At 38.3% G+C, this 23,420-nt stretch overlaps 1 protein-coding gene and 1 long non-coding RNA gene across 6 annotated transcripts in view; one reads left to right on the top strand and one right to left on the bottom strand.

The window, feature by feature from the left end:
- Window positions 1-23,420, bottom strand: part of sema3b (sema domain, immunoglobulin domain (Ig), short basic domain, secreted, (semaphorin) 3B) — an 80,925-nt gene continuing 57,505 nt past the window's right edge. For 4 of the 5 annotated variants that reach the window (XM_024292402.2, XM_024292404.2, XM_024292406.2 and 1 more), the window contains 16 exons: window positions 21,507-21,664; window positions 19,393-19,455; window positions 12,032-12,151; window positions 11,654-11,747; window positions 11,437-11,556; window positions 11,199-11,341; window positions 10,978-11,092; window positions 8,563-8,632; window positions 8,334-8,478; window positions 6,488-6,707; window positions 6,313-6,404; window positions 5,088-5,129; window positions 4,821-4,978; window positions 4,651-4,706; window positions 3,660-3,799; window positions 1-3,160 (listed from right to left, as the gene is read on the bottom strand). In XM_024292402.2, coding sequence (XP_024148170.1) covers window positions 2,648-3,160; window positions 3,660-3,799; window positions 4,651-4,706; window positions 4,821-4,978; window positions 5,088-5,129; window positions 6,313-6,404; window positions 6,488-6,707; window positions 8,334-8,478; window positions 8,563-8,632; window positions 10,978-11,092; window positions 11,199-11,341; window positions 11,437-11,556; window positions 11,654-11,747; window positions 12,032-12,151; window positions 19,393-19,455; window positions 21,507-21,664 — 2,249 coding nt within the window. In that variant the 3' untranslated portion in view covers window positions 1-2,647. The remainder of the gene's footprint in view (window positions 3,161-3,659; window positions 3,800-4,650; window positions 4,707-4,820; window positions 4,979-5,087; window positions 5,130-6,312; window positions 6,405-6,487; window positions 6,708-8,333; window positions 8,479-8,562; window positions 8,633-10,977; window positions 11,093-11,198; window positions 11,342-11,436; window positions 11,557-11,653; window positions 11,748-12,031; window positions 12,152-19,392; window positions 19,456-21,506; window positions 21,665-23,420) is intronic. The other variant, XM_024292407.2, reaches the window with a different exon arrangement.
- On the top strand, window positions 2,883-9,381 carry LOC112158819. The gene is made up of 3 exons (XR_002921370.2): window positions 2,883-3,015; window positions 3,104-3,135; window positions 8,550-9,381. It is a non-coding gene; the product is annotated as an uncharacterized LOC112158819 (long non-coding RNA).

Raw genomic sequence — 23,420 nt, 5'->3', positions numbered from 1 at the left:
TTGAAGTAACTGCATATTTTTATTGTGTTAATCAAAAAACAATTTGACAGGACATTTCACAAAGACCTGGGAGTATTACAGTGCACCAAGGTAACTTTGGCCTTCAACCTTTCAACTACAGACGTCTCTAAACCTCCTGTTCACCTGCCAGTATTTACAAAGCTCGGCTCCTTTCCAAACTGTTCACACTCAAACAAACACACTCAAAGCACGCACAGACCTTACTCCCCTGCATGAGCACACACACTCAGACACGAGCATCTATGTAGGATTTATGTGTCTCAGATGTTTGAACATCAGACTTCTTCTTCTGGAAATGTCTGGAACGCACAAAAAACTCTTGAAGTCTTTAGACGATGAAGATACAGATGAAAATCTACATTTGTAAGAAAAAAATAAAGACCAAAGCACAACAAGTCAGCTTATTTTTGCACATAAATACTAAAGAATAAGAATAACATTAACAATAATAATTATCAGCATTGTGCTGTGTTTCCCTCTTTCTTTCTCATCATTGTCAAATGCGTTAGCCACTATCATTAGTCATGCAATTTCAAGCTCTAAGAAACAGTTGGCCTAAAAAGGAGAAGTTTGATGTCACCAACCTATCTTTCAAAAATAAGTGGAATGAATGTGTTGTTTGGGCTTTAAACTCCTGATATGATCACAGTTTAAAACATTTTATCCACCATTTGCAGTGAATCCCGACCGTCTGGGTGTGACATCAAAAATTCTGGGTGTGCTTTTAATTCGCATTAGTCACCTCTGTTTAAAGACATAATGACAAGCTACAAGAAGGAGTCCACACAAGGATGCAGTCTGTGCTGCTTTCAGGGGTGAATCATTAAACTTCTGCTAAATACAACGTTTCCCAGTTTTATTAAAATGATAAAACAGCAGCACAATATTTTCTACACATGAACCATATTTAAATTTCATGGCTGCAAAGCATAATTGCATCATTTATGCAACTGGCGTTCTTTCATGAGGAGCTACAGACCCAACTTTTTTATTGTACCACCTTTTCATCCAAGCTTGTACACACAACAAACACTAGAGGGCAGACTACACACAACATGTTAGCACAAACCGCAAATAAAGTTACTGTACAGAAAATACACACAGAGAGATAAGACACGGAGAAGGAAGACTCTAAACTTTCCATTATGTAGAGATGAAATCTTTAAGCTGCAAATGTCAACAGTGTTTTTTTTTTCATGTTTTAGCAAACAGTGGAAATGTTTTCAAGCCGCACAGATGAGCCGTGTTCTGTGCATTTCACCGTGCCAAACTAAGGATCGGAAATGCACACTTCATTTTACTTTGCATATTGTTTTTTTTTATTATTATTATTTTATTTTTTTACCACAAACAACTTATGTAAGAACAGTGTAAAAGAAAAGAAGTACCACTAAAAATATATTTATATAAAAATCAGTCTCACTCATAAATATCATGCTAATATATATATATATACTGTACTGTCGCCCAGAAACATGGGTTGTCATATGGAGTTTGCTAAAATCCTTTCTCTTCCTCCTCATCCTGCTCTTAAAATTCATTGAAGAAATAGTAATGCATGAAGTTTTGGTGGGAAAATTCTGCTTTATTTAGTTTTTTCTTACAATTAGGGTTTAGTTTTAGTCAAACTTCCTCTTTTTGCACCAAATAAAGATTTATTTTTTGCTATTTGCACTTAATGTGTCATCCTCATGAGATGGAAATTTATCAGCTGTTTGCTACTGAGTTTCTTGACCATCATCTATCCACTTCCAGTCCATCTGCTCTCTGACAACCGGTGATTTACTGTTGTTAAATGGAGCAGCTTCAATGTGAAACTGCCAAAATGAAAAGGAAAAAAACGGAAAGACTAGTTTTCTAAGATGCTGATGTGTTCTACAGGCGCTGGTGTCTCTGTTCGATTGCATCATGTAACACACCTGACTTGTGGGCTGGAGATATGTGCACCAAGAAGACCACAGGAAGACGATCAATTCATTTCAAAAGGTTCCAAAAAATAAAATGTCAATCTGTCTTTTTTTTTTGTCTGCATGCTTGTGCATTTCAACTGAAATAGTCATTGTTTTTCTCCATTTTTTTTAGCATTTCGCGGTGTCTCCATCTGAACGTGCAGAGCTGGTGTGAAATCTTCTCTTTAAACTGCAACCTGTAATGAAGCTCATCCACAGTTCTGGGGTGGAGTTAAAGTTTTGTTGTCCAGAGAGGAGCGTGTGCACAGTGAGCATATGAACTGGTCTGTTGGCCGACGTCTGCTGTGAGCATGTGAACACGTTTTCAAGCATCAGAAAAGAGAATAAATAAGTGGAGTAAAGGTTTCCCACATTTAAAGGTGGATTTTCTCCCAGGTGTCTGCCAGTACTTTACAATACTACAAAAACTGAGTAAAGGGATCGTGCAGAATTAACTTGAGCTATAAGGCAGCACATGCAGGGGCCGGTCTCAGGGACGAGGGCTCAGGAAAGGTGTACCATTTAGTGGGACCATCCATAGATAAATATACACAAAGGAAGGGTGCTGTGTATGTCTGTGTGTATCTGCATGTGTGAACGCCTCCATCAGTTCTCAGTCTCTTTCTTTTATTCTCCTCTTTTTCTCCATCAGTCACTGTTCTCCCTCCATGTGTGGGTTACTCCCCTGCACTGCGAGGTGCCCGGGGGTTTGGTTTCCCGTCGTGGGTCCTGCGGTTTCTCCCCTTTCGGATTTCCTGCAGATGCTTCCACTTCTTGTTGGGTGGGCGAGCAGCACCACCTAGAGGCAGGATGTCCTTTGCCGGGGCAGGAAAGCTCTTAACCCCCTGGGCTTCACCGGCGTTCTTGCGTGCCCAGACTTGTTCACAAATCTGGTCGACGGTGTTCAGGTTAGGGTGGTCCACCAGCTGCATGAAGTCCCGGTACCAGAGCTTCTGATTGGTCATCGAGGAGCCGCCTCCGCTGCGAGGATCTAATCGGACAGGAGCGTCGGAGGGCAAGTTGGGGATGTAGGAGGATGTTGAAGGTATAACTTCCAAGGTGATGCTTAGCAAAGTTTGGGTGAAGCCGTGCTCCATCGCGTGACACTCATAGACACCAATATCTCTCTTCAGGACCCGGCGAATCAGAAGACCCCGGTCTGTTTGTAAGATTCGCTCATCTACACGCATCTGTGGACAAGAAGATTTTTGAATCAGTTTGTTGATTCATCAATAACTTTAGATTGTGAAAGTGGCAGAAGTATCACAAACTGTCAAATGACGTGTTAAAGTGACACTCAAATCTTCCTTTTAATGATGATTTTTCAATTTTTAGACAACATTTTTAAGACACTGTCAATTTTTGGACATAGTTTCTGCAGAGCAGCAGTAGTTTTTTAGAATTAGACCTGAATGGACTTTGGCTAAAACATGATGATGTGCAGTCAGGGTTTATGTTAAAATGTTTGACCTTTGACCTTCCTGATGACAAGTTTGTTTAGGCATGGACTCGTAAATTTTGCAGAGCTTCACAGTGTCATGTAGCCAGAAAATTAACTATGTGAGAAAAATTACAACAGTTAAAAAGGCGAATGTCTGTTGTTTCTGTTATGGTGTTAAAAAGGTAGAATCTCCTGAAAATGTTTGAGGCACAACTTTTTCATAAATTACGGTTTATAATCCTTCTCACCTCTGCTCGTGGATTCTGAGGGTGTTTCTGGAACGTCCAAGTTACTTTGGCTTGAAGAGATTTGGGAATACACTCCAAGAAAGTGCTGCTTCCCTCAACGCCGTAGAGTTTCCTCTCTGCAATGCGATGCTTATGGTGGTCTGTAGGGGGCGACAGAGACAGAGAGATAATGTTCTCACAAAAGTAAATAAACAAAAAAAACCTCTTAACAGGATGAATTAAAATGTGCAATAAGTTAAATTTGTGTTTGATTTAATTTTTCCTATTCATATAATTAATTTTATCCTGCCACTGAACAAAAAAAAAGATAAATTTATTATTATTGACCTATACGAATATAAGAAATTCTCTTTAAATTAATTTAAATGTTGCGTTTCATGGCAAAATTAAGATTCCATCTCTTAAAAGTTGTCTTTTTTTAAGGCAACTTTAAAAAAAGGGTTAGCTAAGCTGATTTTTTAATTATTATTTTTAAAAAGATCCATAGAAATAAAAAGAAACTATTATCAACTTGAAAAAAAGAAAACAAATACGTTTTCAACCTGTGAAATAGCTTGCACTTTAGGCTAATCACATCAGAGACAATTACTCTGTGATCTTCATTTGGTTTTACACAACTCAGCTGAAATGCTGCAGGATTTAACTAAATGACCCTGCAGCTCCTTCAGTTTAAGTGAGGAGCCTGATTCGATTGTCTGGCAGGAAGACAGATAGCAGCACAAAGCTGGCCCTGTGGTTTGACTGGACAGAGGTCATCGGGGGAGTAGGGGTAAAGAGGGTATTTAAGATATTTCAGATAGTTAGGGACAGGATGAGTAAATGTTAAGAGGGAGGCTTCATTTCATCAGAGAGGAATCCAACTTCTGATTTGTACTTTTTGCATCGACAGCATTTAGCTTTGCATGTCAGTTTTTAACTTCTACAACAGATATATTTTTTTTTTTTTTTTTACGAATAGAATGTGGCTTAAATGACAGTTCTAGTGTTGTACCTCCGGAGCAAAGGGTGTTGGGGTCTCCGTTCCTCACATCCTGTCGACGGAAGCGCCTGGAAAGAGTTTTACAAATGACTACAACGTTCGTCTAATTATTTATTTCCAATATAGCTTTTTTTATTTTTTCAGGCTTCTCATGGTTGCGCCAGACTCTTTGAACAACAGACCTCTTTGTGTTTGGCAGGTAGCGAGTGCAGGACGTTCCATCCCAGGCGCAGTAAGGGTCCCGGGCCAGGCAGCATTCAGCGCAGGCCTTCCCGTACACACTGCAGCGGTGCAGAGGAACCTGGGCCAGGCCGGTGTCTGAGCCCACATACAGCTGTTGCTGTAGCACAAGAGAAAACCAGAAACATTCAAAAAGTTGTTTCATTTTTACTGGAGAAGGTTAATATGATGGCAATATCCAGCACTCTGGAGTAAGAAGATAGAAATACCCGTTTGGAGGAGATCTGCATGTTGATGATGGAGGAGGCATCCTTAGAAACACAAAACAGCACAGTTAAACATGCTGTCATAGTTCTATTACCTTGATCTACTGAATTTATGTAATATGTACTATCTCCATTTGTACATTCAACTTTTTTTAATCAGTTTTAGTATTTTTTATTGTCGAATTTACTAAGGAAGCTGTAGGTTATCATTTATTTTCCTTCATTTATTTAGTTGTTTCTCCTTTTGCTGTCATTTGTCTTCTTGGCAGCTCATTTAAATTCCTTGGGCACTTTAGTTGTGGACTTTGAGCCATTGCAACTCTAGTTTTTTTTTTTTTTTTTTTTGTCTCTTAGACTTGTGGCAGTGCTTAAGGATTATTATAATCCTGAAGGAGGACCCAATTACAGCTGAGATTTAGTTGTCAGACAGATGGAATCACATTTGATTTCAGAAAACTTTGGAAAAGTTTGTGATTTGGTAAAAAAAACCTCAAATCAAGGATGAACCACCCCCTTCTTCTTTGGAAATAACACGAGACCACTCTCAACCCCTTGGCATGTGGCCTTATCCCTTTGCTCTCCCCGACCGTTTACCCCCTAAAATAACAGGTTGATAGGTAACTGTAGAAATGTTGGAGACCTTTGAAACAAAACACCTTCTGTTTATCGCTGGCATCCCTGGTTGATGGAATAATCTGGGTTGTGTGATGAAAACCGTCACACTGAGCATTACATAATGTGTTAGGTAGAAACAAATGCGTCACAGGTTACACAAAATGGTTTTAGATTTAAATGAAGATATTCCTGACTGTTGTATAACAGCATAAATTTGGTGCTTAGTTAGAGATTTTTGTACAAACTTGGTAAAATATATTTTTTGAGTAAAAAATCGCATTCTCAGTACAAGACATAACGGGTAAAGATTTGCTATAAATTCCTAATACAAGGTCTTTGATGTAATTTGTCACTCTTTCAGCCATGTTTGTTTTTCTATCTTTTAGGTGCACATTTCTTTACTTATTTTTGTATTTAACCAAAGCATCTAGAGTTGTTTAGATTACACCAAATGGCTTTTTGGACCACTAAGAAAGCAATGGGTGACAGTAGAGAGGAAAACTCTTTCCAAAATGGAAGATTAGGAGAAAAAAACTTCATCAGAACTGGACAAAATGTCTGTTCTGACATCATCATTAAGATGAAAGAAGATAAATGCATCAAAATGGCTTACTTTGAAGACCTCCAACTCCTCCAGAAGAAGCTCCTCCATGTTGTTCCAACTTTCCTTGGGGACATTGATCACCTTCAACACTGTCCCTTTATCTAAAACACAAAAAACATACAACTGCAATTGTTTTCCTTTTTTCTTAATAACATGAAAAACTGAGAAAACCCAAAGCCTTTACCCGTCCCAATAAACATGACATCATACTGCCCGTCAGCAGCATTGACTCTGTCCACGGCGATCTGCGTGAAGCTGTAGTCCACATTAGTTCGAACAAAAACAGGCCGTCGGCTCATGGGATACACGGGGTTGTACATCAGGGGGTGGTGCCGTGCAAACTGGATCACGTCATCTGGGAAACCCTTTGTGGACTCAAAGCTGCCGAATGTCTTGCTTGGACACTAAGGAAAATAGAACAGATTGATTTTGAGTTTGTGTTTCTGGATTCACTGGAGTCTGGTTTACTGAACTTGTACTTTTAAAGTTGAACAGTTAAACACGCCCTGGATGTTCTCAAAGTTAGGCGTACTTTAGCTGGTGAGGTCACCACTCCATCTTCTGGGGTCTGCGGGGACTAGTGACAGTGTGGAAGCCATTCGTCAACAGTTCTCATTTAAATCTGTTTGGGGATGGGGTTGGCCAGCCTGTGACACACCTTTGGCATTAGATTGCTTTGGTGGAACTTATGGTTGCTAAGTGGAGGTGTTCATACTGCATTCTACCTACCACATTGGAATTTCACCTTTGAGTCCATACATTTAAACATCTGATGCAAACTTATCGACACAACTATTGCACTTGCTACGTATCCTCTGTCCCTTCCATTCTCTTGTAGGAGAAGTCATTTGGCGGTTGGGTCCCCTGGGCCTGGTTACCTCTCCACACATTAAAGGAGATCCCTGAGGTCTCTGGCCATTCCATTATCCAAGCATCACATTGCATCTGAGGAGGGGGGAGGTATTCATGTCTCTGTAGGGCTGGTTCCAGCCTTATCCAGTCTGTATTCCATAGATGCTTTTTAAACTAGAGCCTGGTTGGTTCATTTATTTTTATTCATGTTGAGGACCTGTTATTCTACCGGTGCCCCTCCTGGGTGGGGTGTGAGGAAGGGGTTCTTTTGGGACACCTTCTGGATGGCCCTGATTCATCTCTGGTGTTGATGGTGTGTCATCATACATACAATGACAAACCTCGAGTAACGTTTGAAGCCTATTATGTCCATAATTTTCATCCCAAATCCTATTTTTATGTATTTCAGTGACCCACTCCCAATTTGACCTGTACCCTCACTCGTATGCCCCTCATTCCCCTAAACTGCTTAATGCTCCCTCTTCTGTTTGGTCTGAAACCTTGAAGGACTTTACAATATGACAAATAAAAAAGAAAACTATACTTTAGTGTAATTTCTGTGTCCTTTATTATTAATTCTATAAATAATGTAAAAAAAATGTTTTTTTTCTTGCTGAAACATGAATTTGACTCTCAAACCAGAATCTGCTCTGCAGGCGGTTCTGCATAATTTCCCATGTAAGCGAGGTGATGATGGCGTGAGCCTTGGTTTATCGCTTACTCTTCTGCACATATACAAAGGAAATTGTTCTGCTGTGAAACAGCTGAAGCTCAGCAGTACAAGTCCTGCTGACACCACATTTGTGTGCTTAGCAGAATCTAATTGCCCCAATATTGATTTGGAGGATTACAGAGAAACAAGTGTACAATGCTGAAGACTGAAGTGTCTGCAGGAAAAAGAAAATCATAATCTGGGGGGGGGGCTTATGTGGGGCTATAAGGGGGTTAAATGAAAATCATAACATTAGAAAGAAATGTTGCTTTGACTACTGTATAATATTTTCTAAACTGCCATAAATTTGATGAAAGCACGTTTTGCAAACCCATACAAGAATCAAAAGTACAGATTCACTTGTTGGATTGTGTTGTAGATTATATTGCTTCATTTAGGTTTGAGTTACTTGATTACATTCCAGCATTTGTTAAGCAGCTTTGCTCAAGTGTGGCCATTGACATACCATTCCTGGGCGGGGATATGGGACCTTTCCCTGGAAAGGGACCCACTGGTAGTTAGGTCCCTCTTTGTGAGCAAAGGGCCCCAGGAAGGCCCTTCGGATGTCATTCATTGAGTAAAGACACACGGCTGAGCCTTTGAATACACTACTGTAGGGAGACAAACAGAGAAACAAAATTAAAATGAACTTGTACATGTTTTTAATGTGTCTTGTGCGCAGGAACCTGTCAGACCTGGAAGTGGAGAAGACGGCGTAGACCAGAGGGTGCTTTCTGTCTCTGGTCTGCAGCAGGAACACGTCGCCTGAGGACGGACACACACAGTCAGGTCGGGTGGGGACCGCCCAAAGGTTTCCACAAAGATAAACAAAGGCCTGTGGAAATGTCTAATCCCTTTCAAGAGGTTTCCCTGATTGCTGGAGGTCATGACATAGAACTAAATCCACCAAAGCTAAAGCCAAGATGGTGAAGTTGACTCCTTCACACATTAAAATCTTTGGAAATGGGCTCTATTTTGCAAGTTTTATCCTCCTGTTGTTTCTAAAATTATTTATAATAAAGAAAACAATTAGCTCAATCAACCTTTTAAGCAAGGTCATACTAGGAATACTTTTGCACAGACTTTCTGCTGCAGGTGTGCTCATTAACCCACTGTCAAGATAAGAGCCACATTGTTCATCTATAAGAATGTGACTGACAGACGCAGCCTGAGGCGGGGTTAGAGTTTGGACAAAGTTTTTACTTAGTTAACCTTTTCACTTTGTCATGAGATGAGCACAAAGGCAGATCATATTATGGCCCCCAGATACGGTCGGACAGATCTATTAGAAACATCTTTAGAGAGCTGCTGGCTCAACCACATGACTGCAGGTTCAACACATATTACGCAATCACCCGTTCTGCCCTGAGGAGAGGCCTCCAGTTCACACCGAGAAAATCAAAGGAAACACGTTTTATATGAAATATTTTTCACTCAGATTCATACATGTTTATTCAACTATGAATACCAATAAATGTAATAAAGTTTATGTGCTTAATAAACTGCATTTAAAACACACTTAAATGAATTTGAGATGTCTTTAGGCGTTAAAAGAAAAGCTTTAACAAAGCAATAACTTGTTTGTTGTCCAAATGTTGCATTCTTGTTTGCAGCTGTCTGATTATATTTAGCTAAAATAGGAAGGAATGGTTTTAAGGTGATCGAAACGGAGGGATGTTTCCTTCTGGGCTTCAAGATAAGACATCAGTTTTCACAGTGAACACGAGTTGTGGCAAATTTCTAAGAAATACGTATGTTTAGACTTATTTTCTTTAATAATTTGCAAGTGGGTAAATTATAAAACCAGACACAAGCACAAGGGTTACACTTGAGACAGAATACTATAAATGCCTTAAAACCTTAGTTTCTCTAGTGTATAATGTGCTTTTCTGAAAGAAGGGGTCATGAATTACATCATTTTCGTCACATTATACATAATTATTTTCATAACCACCTCCACTAACAGGTGAAGGAATGTTTGTGAATGAATGAATGTGACTGTTAGACCATTTTGGGCCTTGAAGTAGGTGGAAAAACATTGTGTAAGAATATTTGTTCCTCATTTATGGGTAAATTTTTATTTTATTTTACAAAAGCTTGTTTTAAATTATTTAGTAGCAGGCAGGAAGCTGTTTCCTGACATATATGTGAAAATACAGTAATTCTTGATTAAAAAAATATTTAAAAACATAGTTTAAATCAAATATACCATTATTTCAAAATAAAACAGCTGCAGATAATGCACAGGAAATAATGTCAACCAATTCAAAGTGTGTGACTTTTCTGGCCTTTTAAAAGTTTATTCGAGTATTTGAGGTCCTTTCTAAACATGGTGAAAGGTTAAGGTTTTTGAGACACTTAGGACTGTCATGTGTGAGCTGAGCTTTACCTGTTATTTAAAAAAAAATATTTTTTAGTCATGTTGTTCATTTAAAAAACTATAATTTAGTTGCCTTAAAAATGTAGCTTAGAGAATTCCAACTTTCACTTCATAAAATAGTCTGTTTTAAACTTTTTCTCATCTCTGATGTCATTGCAGCTGAAAGTATGTCATAAAAGTATATAAATGTATATATATTTTTAACATCTATTACTTCTTTTTTTAAAGCTTGGCAACACATAATCTCTTGATGTGGACCCGGCACCAAGGAGTTTATCAAAGGATTCACTTTTTGATGTGAAGCAAGCAGCAGACACAATTTCTGAGTAAACAACTGTGTGATGTCCATGTGAGTTAGCAGTAAAGCTTTTTCTCCAGTATTCTAAATCATTTCCTTTAGCCTCAGTCCATTAGTCATAAATGTACGCTAACTTCTGAACCTTATTATAAGAAAAAGAAACATATTTTTTATTTCATCTCCTTGGATCTTGGGTGTCTTCTTTCAGTAATATTGGACTAAATTCTGAAATTCAGTAAATAATAAACTTTTTATTGAAATGAAATCTGCTATTTTCTCTCAAATGTTTGAAGTCTGGAATATTTTACCTTCATTTTTCCTGTTTGCTTCCCCTGTCTTCTTCATAACACCGATTAAATAAACATTCTCACTTTGAATCATTTTTTCCTCCTAGTCTTTAGAGCTGCAGTTGATAGTTCACGGTGAACTTACGCAGTTCGTCGAAGTACGTGTCACTGCCATCAGCTCCAGGAACTGAACAAATGAGACGAGTCTTGAGGAATGTTGTCCACTTGTTCACCAGACTTCGCTGCCCGCCCAAATCATTCTGATTAAAACAGAACATTTGCTTAAGAGCCAAATACAAGTAAACAATTCTAAACTATTTTGTCTGAATTCCTGTGCCTAATAACCCATAATGAGTAATCAGTTACCCGGCAGAGTTGTCCAATTCTGGAGTAGGTGGACTTTCCTAAACCCTGAGCTTCAACTGCAGTCTCACGGAAGAAGAAAAAGACCTTGTCATCGTCAGGATTTTCACTCTCAGGGACCCAAAACGACCCAACGAACTTTGGTTCTGTTGGATGGAAACAAACAGAAACAATGTCAGCATGTTGAGCCCAATGATGATTTTTCTATTTGAAAATGAGAGGAATCCAGACACAAACAAACCATTTAGCCAGCGTGAGTCGTGCTGTTCAGTGCGGATGGAGGGACGTTTCCCCAAACTCCTGAAGATGGTGAAGTCCCGGCCCATCAGGTCTGTGGCCACACCTGCGTAGAGCTCATCACCTGGGAGATAGAAATATGTATTTTTATGCCACCAAGTTAAAACTTCTCACAAAAAGTGAACGGTAATACATTTATCCGCTCAGATCAGTGTTCCTACCGATAAGCACAGATGCGGCGTTATGCCGAGGATCATAGGGGCTCTTTCCTTTCCCATCCTCCACCTTAGAGGGATCAATCCTGAACACATGGTCCTGATGGAGAAGGAAATCAAGAACAAATAGATCATAATAATTTAATTTTGTTTGTTAATTTGTTTATTTTTGGGGTTAAAATCCGAGTTTTAATATGTCTGTAAATCAGTCAAATATTAAGATTGTCAATGTTCGCACAAACTAAAGTTTGACATGCGTTAATGTTATAGCCCTGTAGTCTCCTCATACAAACGTTTGTGAACACATTTGTTTAATCTAACATGCATGCATGTTCTTTTTATCCAGTTTTTCATGATTGTGCAGCGTTTTCTCTGGTTCCTCACCTCCATCTTGTTTCCCACCTCCACATAGGCGCAGGTTGGATGGAAAGCCCCGGTTCCACAGGCATACAGATGAGTTCGGTTGTAATGGTGCACAATCTTCACATAGTTCACACAGTCGGACTGAAAGACACACAGACAGGCTGAGTTTTTAACAGTGCAAGACTGTGATCTCTCTCTTTTATCCTGAAACACATGAGGTTAATCCGACTTGAGGCCATTATGTGCATATTAGAGTTCTCCTGTTGACTTTTTTTTTAACTTGGACCCTCTGTATTTTGATTTAGTGATGTACATTCCTCACATAGTTGTGTGCTCTCTTTGCCTGTGACAAATCCTAAGCTTTCTTTTGTGTCCCCTCTGAAAACACTCACATGCCTGTGGGAGTATCAAAGCTGAAGATTGCTCATTTGAAGCTTCTGTATAAACTAGCACTATATTTTTCTTAAAATATAAGCCTTTTAGAAAGTATAATAAACATCTAGAATTGTCTTTTTTTAATTTTAAGCTTTAATTTAAGGGCAGAAATAAAACAAGACTTCTTTTTCTGCTCCTTTCCCATCATGAAGATGTGCGAACTTAAGTTAAATTTATTGCATTTATGTAATGTGGTACTTTTCTTAAAAGGAACAAATAAGCAGAACCAGTACAAACATTTATATTTGTAAATTGATAAAAATCAAGAAATGAATAATGATGCTAATACATAAACCTGACTGCTCTAGAGAATACCTGTGTGGAGGAGTGGGCCAAAATCCCTGCAAACCTGATAAAAACTACGTGAAAAGTTGACCTGCACAATTGCAAGCAAAGACCACTGTACCAAAAATTAACATTGATACTCATTTGTGGCAGGAGCATGCAAATTTCCAGGTTTTTTTTAGATAACGTCTCACACGGTGGACATGCTCCTGAGAGACTCCTCTATGATTTTTAAGTGGTAGGAACTTGCAAAATCACATGGTGTTCAAATACTTGTTATCTTCACAGATAACTTGCAAAGAATGGAGACTTATCCTCCATCCTTGTAAATAAAACTGATATTTTGGAGCTTTTGTTTTGGTTAGTGTTTGCTGATTCATCCACTAAGACGGGGATCTGCAACCTGCAGCTCCAGAGCTACATGTGGCTCTCTCTTCATGCTGGCTCTCTGGCCGAAGAAGATTAAATAATAGTATTTTTTTAAAGTAAGGATGAATTCATTTGCATTTATTGAATTTAGATTAGTCAAATGTATAAATTGATAGTACATAGAGGAGAAACTATGTAGGTTTTTACATCCCTGTTGACCTAAAGAAGCTTTGTTTGCTCAATGCTACCTCCAGAATGAACAGATTTTATAAGCAGAGCAAAACTTTGTTAAAAATTTTATCTTGTATGAGTTAAAAGCACTGTTTAGACGTTGTCCTGCAACCTGTGACGCTGCTTTGTCACAAGCACATATTATCTTATGCTGCACAACAACGGTTACTAGCCTTCCAGAGCTACACTGAGATGATCCTGTTTGGCACAGAGCAGCTTTTCTTTTGAAAATAAATTATTTGAGCTTCTGTCAAGCGCAATAAGAAAAATAAATTCATATTTTGAGAGATGCTAGTTTTTTATATATATATTTTTTCTTTGTTCGTGTCAAAAAATAAACATAATTCATGTTTATTTTTTAAAAAAGAAGGAAACGTATGCAAATCCAAATTTCTTTAAGACCAAAGTAAGATGCGGCTCCTTTTAGGTTCTGATCAATAGAAAACGAGCCAAAATGGCTCTTTTACTGTTAAAGATTGCTGACCCTTGAACTAAGAGAACATCTACTGGTCTATTATGTCAATAAACATTGACCATTAAAAAAGTAACTACCATTTATAGAAACATGATAGTAAAAATTGATTAAAAACATTTGTTTTTTCATGTTATTAAAAGTTAACTGTGTTTTATTTAGCCTTTCACTTCCATCGTCCTCAGCGAGTTTTAAGGGTCATCTCCTTCAGACAGCTTCTCTTGTATTTTACATGATAGTGACTGCCGGTGTCAGAGAGCATCAAACAGCGAGGCACTCAGCACTTCTTTGAAGTAACAAAAGAGAAGGAGAGCAAGGGGAACACAATAGATCCTGGAGAGACTTTGAAAAGATCTCAAAGCAGAAAGAAGAACGTGGAAGGTGAATCCCGACAGCTATCCATTCCCTCTCAGTGTGTGCGTAAGTCGTGGTGGTGGGCTGTTAAATGGTTCACCGATCAACCTTTGACCTACCACTGACTCATTAGTTGAAACAGTGAGGAAACAGCAGGCTGTGACCTCATGCTGGCCCGAGCTTTGAGTCCTGGCGTCATGTCTCCTGAAGCGGTATTGTTCCGTTAGGGTCTTCTTTTTCTCATTTACCTTCTGTCTACAGATCATTAACACGAATCAACCCTTTGTTACTGCCTCTCCTGACTGATCCACTTAGAACAGACACATTTAAGCTAGTTTTGTGTTCCTGGTGTGCTTTCTTTAATTTTATTGCTTTTTGGGGGGTACAATCTGGAAAAAGGTATTATTTAGTATAATTTTAGTATCAAGGATACCTTAATAAAGTAAATGCATGTAAGGGTTTGGAGCTGAAATACTAGTAAGTTTTAGATAACAGTTGTCACACAACACAGCACAGTGTAAAGGATAGGGAATACCTTTAATATCCTTTGTTGACCTGTGTAGTGTAATAGTACTGACATTAATTTATTATATTTCACCAGAATGGACTAATTTCTGGACTTTATCAACCTGCACTCCCAGCAGAAATGTCAAATTTCATTTTACATTTTTCCCCATATCAATGTAATGTGATATGTTGTGATTAAAAAAATAAAATTAAGTTAAATAGTGGTTTATTGTCAACTGTACAGTCATTTCTTTGCAAAAAACCTGTTTGGAAAACTCCTTTTATGCTATAATAAAGCTCTATCACAAAACATTTTTCTTTCTGAAAACTTTAAAACTGGACCGTAAAAAAAAATATATCCATTAAATATTAGAATATTTTAGATTTTTACAAATGCATGCTGCACAATCAGCTCCAAACAATCATGTTTTTGGTTAATGTGAAACCATTTAAACCCCAACAAAATGGCTGAAATAGGAGACCTAAGGAGATGACCCAGAGACCAGAACATTCTAGAGAGAGTAATGGGTTGATTGTGTCATTAGGTCTTAAGAAGAAACTTCTCCTATCTGATGGAGATCTCCAGAGCCAAACTGTCCACCCATAAAACCACATTTTGTTGGTTGTATTTGTGTGTCTGTTTTCAAATACCAGAAAGTGTTTAACTTCCTTTTTCACTTTTCAGTGCTGAAAATGTGGCCTTTTGGGTGTTTAAATGAGCTGCACTGACATATCATGCAGTAACTACAACTGTTATTTTATTGTTTATTGTTTTGGGTGTTTTTTACATCCTCTTGTGGCCTTTTTCTCATGATGGGGGAAATATAAAAATAAAACTGTGTTTCTAAATACTTTTTCTTTCAAATTGTGTTGGATCAGGAGCAGATGATGTAGCAACTGCCATGAGTGGGCCAAATTATCCTTTCTCCACTCCGGTTCTGATGCATCCACTTGCAGACAAATAGATCCATGAACGTCTTTGGTTTCGTCGTCTGAGCTGCCAACTGGCTCAAATCTGTATGGCTTCATAGGTAGCCGTTTTATTGCTATGCCAAATTAAGCTTGGGTTTGGGAGGTGCCATAAGTTAGCGGGAGAGAATGTAAACAAGGTGCTGATGGGAAATTAGCAGAATTTCAAGGAAAATTTTTACAGCGCTGCAAAAAATATGTCTTTAAAACGGTCCAGTTTTTTTTATTTTAGCTAAAACCTGGATAATCATAATTTAAAAACCACATGGATTGATTTTACAATAGAAAATAATATAATTGGAGTGGGACTTTAGGTTGTTTTAACATTTAATTGATCTTTGTTGCAGATTAGAATCTGCCTGAGTGAAATATTTTATACCAATCTACAATTTTCACTTCTACTGGGATATTTCTCTTTACATATTAGTAAATAAAACCTCATAAAATATATAAAACTATGGAGAGAACAAATGGACAAATTACAATTAGAAGGGAAAGAACTGTAGAACAAAAGGCTCCTCTGAGATTGGAGCAGAAACATACCTCTCTGTAATTAGGGTCATAAGTGTGAGGTTGGCTCATTATTTATAAGGGGGAATTTTTTTAGAAAAGACAAAAAAAAGAAGAAGAAAATAAGGTGTCCAGTAGCCATAAATATGACAATTTTAGGAAAGTAATATCCGATTGGAGGAAAATAATGTTTACAGCAGCACTTATTAACATTCCCCAGACTTTTCTAGTCTTTTACTCCCCCTCTTTTCTCCAGTTATCCTCTGGTGCAATTGACTAATTCTGTCCACCGTTCAGTCTACACTTTCTCTCTCTTTCAAACACACTCAAGTTGAGCACAATGAAACCTGCACACACACAAACACACACCCTCACAATCTCCTGGTCAGGTGAAATTAGATCCTGGATTTTTGCATGAATGGAGCTCGTTGTCTGTCTGCTGCAGCTGCATAATCGTACTGACTGTGGGTTTGTTTTACACACACAGGATCACACACACCCCGTTTCACACTCACACACACCCTGTCACACACACCTCAACTGTAAAATGTATGCTGTGCATGAATGAATGTATACGTCAAAATACACACAGATTGTAGGAAATTGGTTGCACATGTGCTATACTTGTGGAAAGGACAGTTTACACTGAAACACACACATGGACAGATATATGTAATATAGCACTGGGTGGCCAACGGTCATCTAGTAACCAGTATATTGGTTGGTCGGTTAATAAGCACCTAACTTTAACATATAATCACAGCGTGTGGTATTTATTCTGTGTGTAAAAATGTTTTACCTTGAATCAAAATAGAACTTTATTGTGGTGGAAGTCAAAAAAGAACCAGAGGAACATCCAGGGTGGCCACTGTTTGAACAAATTACACTGTGAACAATGCAGTGGGCTTTTGTTTCAATGAAGTACTGTGTGTGAAGAAACAGCTTTGATTTAAAAAATATATTGTAGAAAATGTGAAGTTAGGGTTTGATAGCAAATGAACCCTGGTGTGGTTAGGTACAGTTTAAATGTAGAGCAGCATTATAAAAGGCAGGAAGTAAAATCATGTAAAAGTTATGCAAAAGAACAAAAGAAGCTTAAAGAGCAAATCTTGAGAAGCACAACAGTTGGAAAATGTCACATCTGCAGATTAAAAGCTTAAGAAAGTGCATAGGCCAATGAACTATTTCGTAAGATCATGGCCACTCAATTCGTGTTCTTCAGCTTTCAGTTCTGATGAAAAATCTCAAACTTTTTTCAGCTGTAACTACTGATGGCAAATTCAGGTTGTGCACAAAAAATATAAAATATCTGCATGTCATGTGAGGGCCATGGTTTTCTGGAAAAACATTAAAACAGGATGGAAGGATCTCAATCTTTACATTATAGATAACCTGAATTCTCCATGAGCAGTTAGAACTGAAATAAATGTATTCTGGGTCCACCATTAAAGCCCAACTGCCCTGAGGTGACATGAACCTTAATCCTCGTTCCCACTGAGAGGTACGGTCTGGTATTTTGAGTGTTTTCATAGTAAAACTGACCCATTAAACCAGGGATAGGCAACTCCAGGCCTCGAGGGCCACAGCCTCTACATGAATTTCAGTTATCCGAGCCTCACTCATGACTGATTACCTGATTCAGGTGTGTCCAGACAATTAGAACATGCTTGAGCAGAGTATGTTGGAAAACATGCAGGAGTGTGGCCCTCGAGGCCGGGGTTGCCTATCCCTGCATTAAACAGTACTGAACTGTACCACTTGGGGGTATGGTTCATAGGATTGGTCCCCCATCCATTGTGAAGTGGAACGGAACAGTTGGGACGGAGCCACTGTAGCCACCCATTGATTTGAAAGTGATGAAGACATTAGAGAGCGCCAATATAGCGCTCACTTAAGCTAACGTTTGAAAGTATTTGGTTTTTTGCAGTCTCCTGTGTACTCCATTGGTCAGTAACCCTTTTGTCCTTCATGTTGCAAACAGGAAGTATCCGCTGGCTCCAAGAAGCCTAAATCCCGTAGACCTCTATTGAGAAACAAACAGCTATTGGTGGTAGTCATTATATTTATAGGAATAACCATTCTTGCTCTGATATCCTTTTAACATGTTCTTGATAATCCTACTCATTTTATCTATTTAGATGGTGATTGGTCAAGTTACTAAATGACCAATCAGATGCCTCGATAAAAAGAGGGGATTTCTAGTTGAACGTTCATAACGTTTGATTGATAGATTCTCCCAAGCGGCCTTTCTTTGGGGATGTGGTCTTCTCACAAGCTCACTCCTGATAGGTGGGAGTGGTTGTCATAGAAAAGATGACCAATTTGAACCAATCACTGCTTGCTGAAGTCATCTGGCACCATCATTCATATCCCAAAAAAATGACAACTGAATTGACCTAACTTGGTTAAAGCAGAAAGTAAGCCATTTTCTATGGGTGACATCACACACACTGGTTCCAGTTCTCTTATACAGTCATTGCCCCATGGTGTCAGTTTGGTCAGATTAGAAATGTAATAAACCAACAAACTGTGGTCCTCTTTGCTCATTTTCTTATCAGCTTGTCGTTTTCCATTCGTTTCAAAGCCTCTCTGCCAGACTAGAACCACTTACTCTCTCCATCCCAGCAGAGTGGATAAATTATCGACTGGCAAGATGAGTGACGCAGATAAGAACTAACAGTGTATTGTTGCATTAAACCAAACTAGATTTGGTTAGCACAGCTCATTTAAAGACTCCCGAGGATTCCTGAGAAAAGGAAAACAAATGTCCTCAGATCAGACTGTAGATGTAAGTCATATGGGATTTAAAATAACTCGATTCAGAGGAAGTGATCTCACCACACGGCTGTCTCAGAAGTGGAAGTGCTGCACCTATTATTATATATTATCATTTTACATGTGGTAATTCTGTCTTGTGATGATTCCCATGACTGCAGTTGATTAAAAAGGTAGCTTTGTGTTGGGCTTACAGGAGTGGACAGCTACCTCCTCTATGAGGAGATCCATGTGCCTTTTGTGTCTTTGAACTGTCTGCAGGCTGGGAAGGAGCCTACTTTGTGTTTATGAGGAGCTTTAAAAGGAGCTTTATGCTTCCTGTTCTGTTTATTTACTTGACATCAGAATCTTTGTCTTCATGAGGTCCATTCTAATTATTTTTTTTAATGTGTATTAGTTTATTTTAGGTGTTATTGACCTTTTTTTTTAAAAAAAAAAAGGAAAATCAGAAGTGAATAGGTGTGAAAGCACTCACAGTGATATCCTTTCCAGCCCAGTTACACTCCTCTCTCCAGTCCACTGGAGCAGGCCAATAGATCTGAAAGAGCAGAGAAATATTTCATTTGACATTTACTTCCCTCAAATATATATACACATTTAATAAAACAGATTTGATTCCTTACTTTTTCTCCAAATTAAGACAGTTTTCATGCTAATAAATGGTCTTTCCTTTGAGACTCCCCAGTCTTTTGTTGGACTCACTTCTTGCCTTCCTTCTCTGTCAACGTCTGCCGTTTCCCCCACTGTTCTGAGAACTGTGACCCACCCACATACAACCACATTGCAAAAACAAATTGTGAATCCACACACCCAGGTCATAAATTACACTCATTCAAATACCAAAACCAACAGAGATTTTAAATCTGGGACACCAAACACTAAATTTAGAACTTCAAACAGCAGTGGACAGATGTTTCTGCTCAGCTGTATATTTTGCATAGGTGTAGTTTTCTCTCTGCCTCTATACATTATCAGCAAGTTTATGGCTGCTTAGGTAAGCCGTCAACTTCAATATTTTAAAAAATGAAGACTATTAAGTTTCTCTAATGTGAAAAGAAGACTGGAGTAATTTATTAGTGATGTTTAACATCAGTGGATTCAATTCCCTTTCAATATTAACAACATCCGTTTTAAATATATTTTCACTTTCATCTTTGTCCAACATTTCTTTTCACTCTTTCTATCAATCCCACATTTGTTCCTCATGCCCTAAAGTCACATTTGAGTCGTCTCATATGTGCAAGACGCACATTCATTAAATTTGTCCACACTTCGGGGTATTTCTGCATCTGCCTGAAAGTCCTCTAGGACACGAACTTATAAGCCACCAGTTGTCTGGGTTTGATAATAGAACTGATTACTAAAATAGGTTTGAGAAAAACACTGGCCTAATGTGAATCAGAACCACTTTTGCTACAACCACTGCATCTATTCTCTGATTTGTATAAAGTGAAAAAGTACATCAGTTTCAACAGTTTTAGACTTTATAAAATTAAACTCCATATATAATCTTTTCCATACATTATGTACTTCAGTGTAGCACATTTAGACAGATATTTAAATAGTTCAACACAGCTGGAGAACGACAGGATGTGAGAATTTGCAGTTGTTAAACTCTGAAAAAATACAATAAAACAGTGTTTGGTTCAACCTAAAGGTGCTCACAGGTCTTCAAGAATGAGTCCAAGTCAGTTCAAATCTCAAGTCCCGGTATATAATATTCTGACGGTCACACAAAGTTCATATCAAATAGATGTTTTTTATCTAGTGCCACAAAAGCACCATAAAAATGAAGAAAAACAGACTGTAAAGCCACACACTGGGCATGTGAGGCATGATCAAGAAAGCGTTTAACGCGTGGTCTTGATCGTGCATTTAGCCCATGGTGTTCACACTAGACAAGCAGGGAAGGGCTTCTTCTCCTTCCTTTTCTACTGTTAACTAGTGTATGTCCACCCCCTACAGTTGGAAGAGGCTAGAGGTGAAATGTCGAAGGGATGTAACTCTTGCTCCAGACTTTTTCTTTCACAGCTCCATTCCATAATATGAAAACTTTGTGTCATATAATGCCAGCCAGAAACAAATCGCAATTATTAATTTTTCCTCCGTGATCATTTTTTAAACGGTTGGTACTTCCATGAATTCAAGGGGATGTGATCCCTTCGCCACTTCCAAATCCAAGCTCTTGTTTGACCTGGTTTAACTTTTAATATACGATCAGTGGCCGTCGTGCATTTTGTATGTAGAGCTCAAAAGCAGTTGTAAAAACTTGCGTGGCAACACGTCAATGCATGAGTTTTGAGCGTGGAAGCCTGAAACGCCCATATATTGGCATTTACATAGACTTTTCAGTGGAAGTGGCCACTTGAACACACATTGCCGAGGGCGGAATAAACGTATCTTCACAAATATTAAAGCAGGACTCTTGTTTCTTTTGAGGACAAGTCTCATTTCAAGTCCTAAGTTACAGATTGTGACATACTGTAAGTGCGATCCTAAGGTCCAAGTCTCCATCATCATAGTGCAGCAGTGGGTCAGCTTTGGTCCAAAATCCTTGTCACTAAGTATTGTACAGACATGTGAGCTTACCTTGTGTTCTTGTTTAGCAATGTTGTCCAGAGAGAGGGACAGCAGGAAGTTCTTTGCCCCGACGAAGAGTCGGCCCCTCTCTTCATCAAGCAGCAGAGCGCTATAGCAGCAGGAACGCTCCAGCTCAAACCGTCGCACTCCATGAAACTGCTGCAGTTCTAAAAAAATGGAAAGTTTCAACAGATTTTTTTCTCTTGGTATTTAAATTCTTCAACAACCACTGAAGCATAAGTAATGTTGTAATGATGTTCAAAAGTTTTAACTTTAAAGATCTTTGCTCAATCGAAGTTTGTTGTGTATATCTTAACTTAATGATGTAATATTCTCAATTCTCCTGCAATCAGGCTCATAAAGCTAAATGTGCATCACTGCAGTAGAATAAAGTTGCAGAATTCAAAGCCTAAAGCAGCATATGTTGCAAAAAATAATCAAAATAACTTGAATAGCATTTAAATAAAACAGTGCATGGCTTCAGGAAAGTGACTTTCAAAGAGTCAAGATAAAATACAGCAGAATAAATCACAGAGAAAATCTGAGTGTCCTCACAGTTTCCGGATTGGCAAAAACAAATATTTTTTTTTCTTTTTGGGAAGCGTGCTCAAAAACATTCCTATTGGATTTGTTCATTTTAACAAAGAAGAGCCAAGCGATAAAGGGACTGCTTCCTTCTGTGCTGTTAAATAGATGTGCTGCAGAAAAACTTCTGTTTGACTCGATGCCTCGGCCTCCCCTTGAGGACAGTTTAAGGTCCCTCTGTTAGATGTTCTTAGCAGACTCCAGTACACATGAGGATCTGGGGAACGCCCCTTTAACGTCCTCCCCTGCTATCTGATCCAACATACCACCATCGATCAGTCCTTTCTTGGTACAAGTGTCTGCAAAATATAGCTTCAAGGCAAACTGATTCTGGGAGATAGTCCTGACTAAGAGGGAATGACAAAAGGTCCACTTGACCCGTCCTGGAGTCGCCACATTATTGAGGTGTGAAGGCTTGTGTGCTGGAATGGTCACAGAAGATATTTTATCAGGAATACTCGTCTATTGGTCTTATAACTGAACTTTAAATTAAAATAATTAAAAAAATGCTTTTTCCAAAGAAATTTATTGTAAGGAAATGGTGTTACTTCTAAATAACAGTAATCAGATGAATCACAATTAATTACAATGTTTTTACTATATAAACCTTTTTGACAATATGCAGCTTTTGAACAGAGAATATTTTTCCTTCATTTTTATAATCTGAAATTTTTAAATCTATAAAGTGTTATCTCAGATATCCCACAAAAACACATCAACAGTAAGATAAGAAGAACTCTAAAGAAATGGTAACAACTTTTAAGTCTTCAGAATTACTCCAAGAAAATAAAGATGATAACATGCTAACAAGATGCTGTGTCTCTGCACTTAAAATGAACTTATACAATTTTCTGGGTTAATACTTAATTCTGATTGGCTGAAGTTCCGGTCACATATCCCAAATGTTCTGCATTACTGCACAGGCTTCTTTAAAGCAAACTTTCCTTCATCTTCTGGACAAAAACAAGCTGTAAGATGAGAGCTTTCTCTCTGAACTGATGCTTAATTTAACCTAATGTGAGGATTAGCATATGTGCCTCTAAAGTTGAGGTTGGTTGCCCGCTCAACGAGGCATTGTCATGTTACCGTGAGAACGGGCCGCACTACGTAGCAAATAAGAATAATAAGAAAAAGCTATCTAAACTGAGAAATAACAAGAATAAAGTACAAAAACTAGGCTGAATATTTATTTATTTTGTATGTGACCATGCTACAAGTGGGATAAAGCCTGACGAAGTGTGCGTTTTTAGAAATCAACAAACCTCGTGGAAGCCTGATCGCCCAGCGTGAAGCGAAAGACGGCCGTAATTCATTTGGGTGGATAAATATTAACGCGTT

Source organism: Oryzias melastigma, linkage group LG7, assembly GCF_002922805.2.
Source record: "Oryzias melastigma strain HK-1 linkage group LG7, ASM292280v2, whole genome shotgun sequence".
Taxonomy (NCBI): Eukaryota; Metazoa; Chordata; class Actinopteri; order Beloniformes; family Adrianichthyidae; genus Oryzias; species Oryzias melastigma.
The sequence above is the reverse complement of the archived record's forward strand: the minus strand, read 5'-3'. Positions and strand labels throughout refer to the sequence as shown.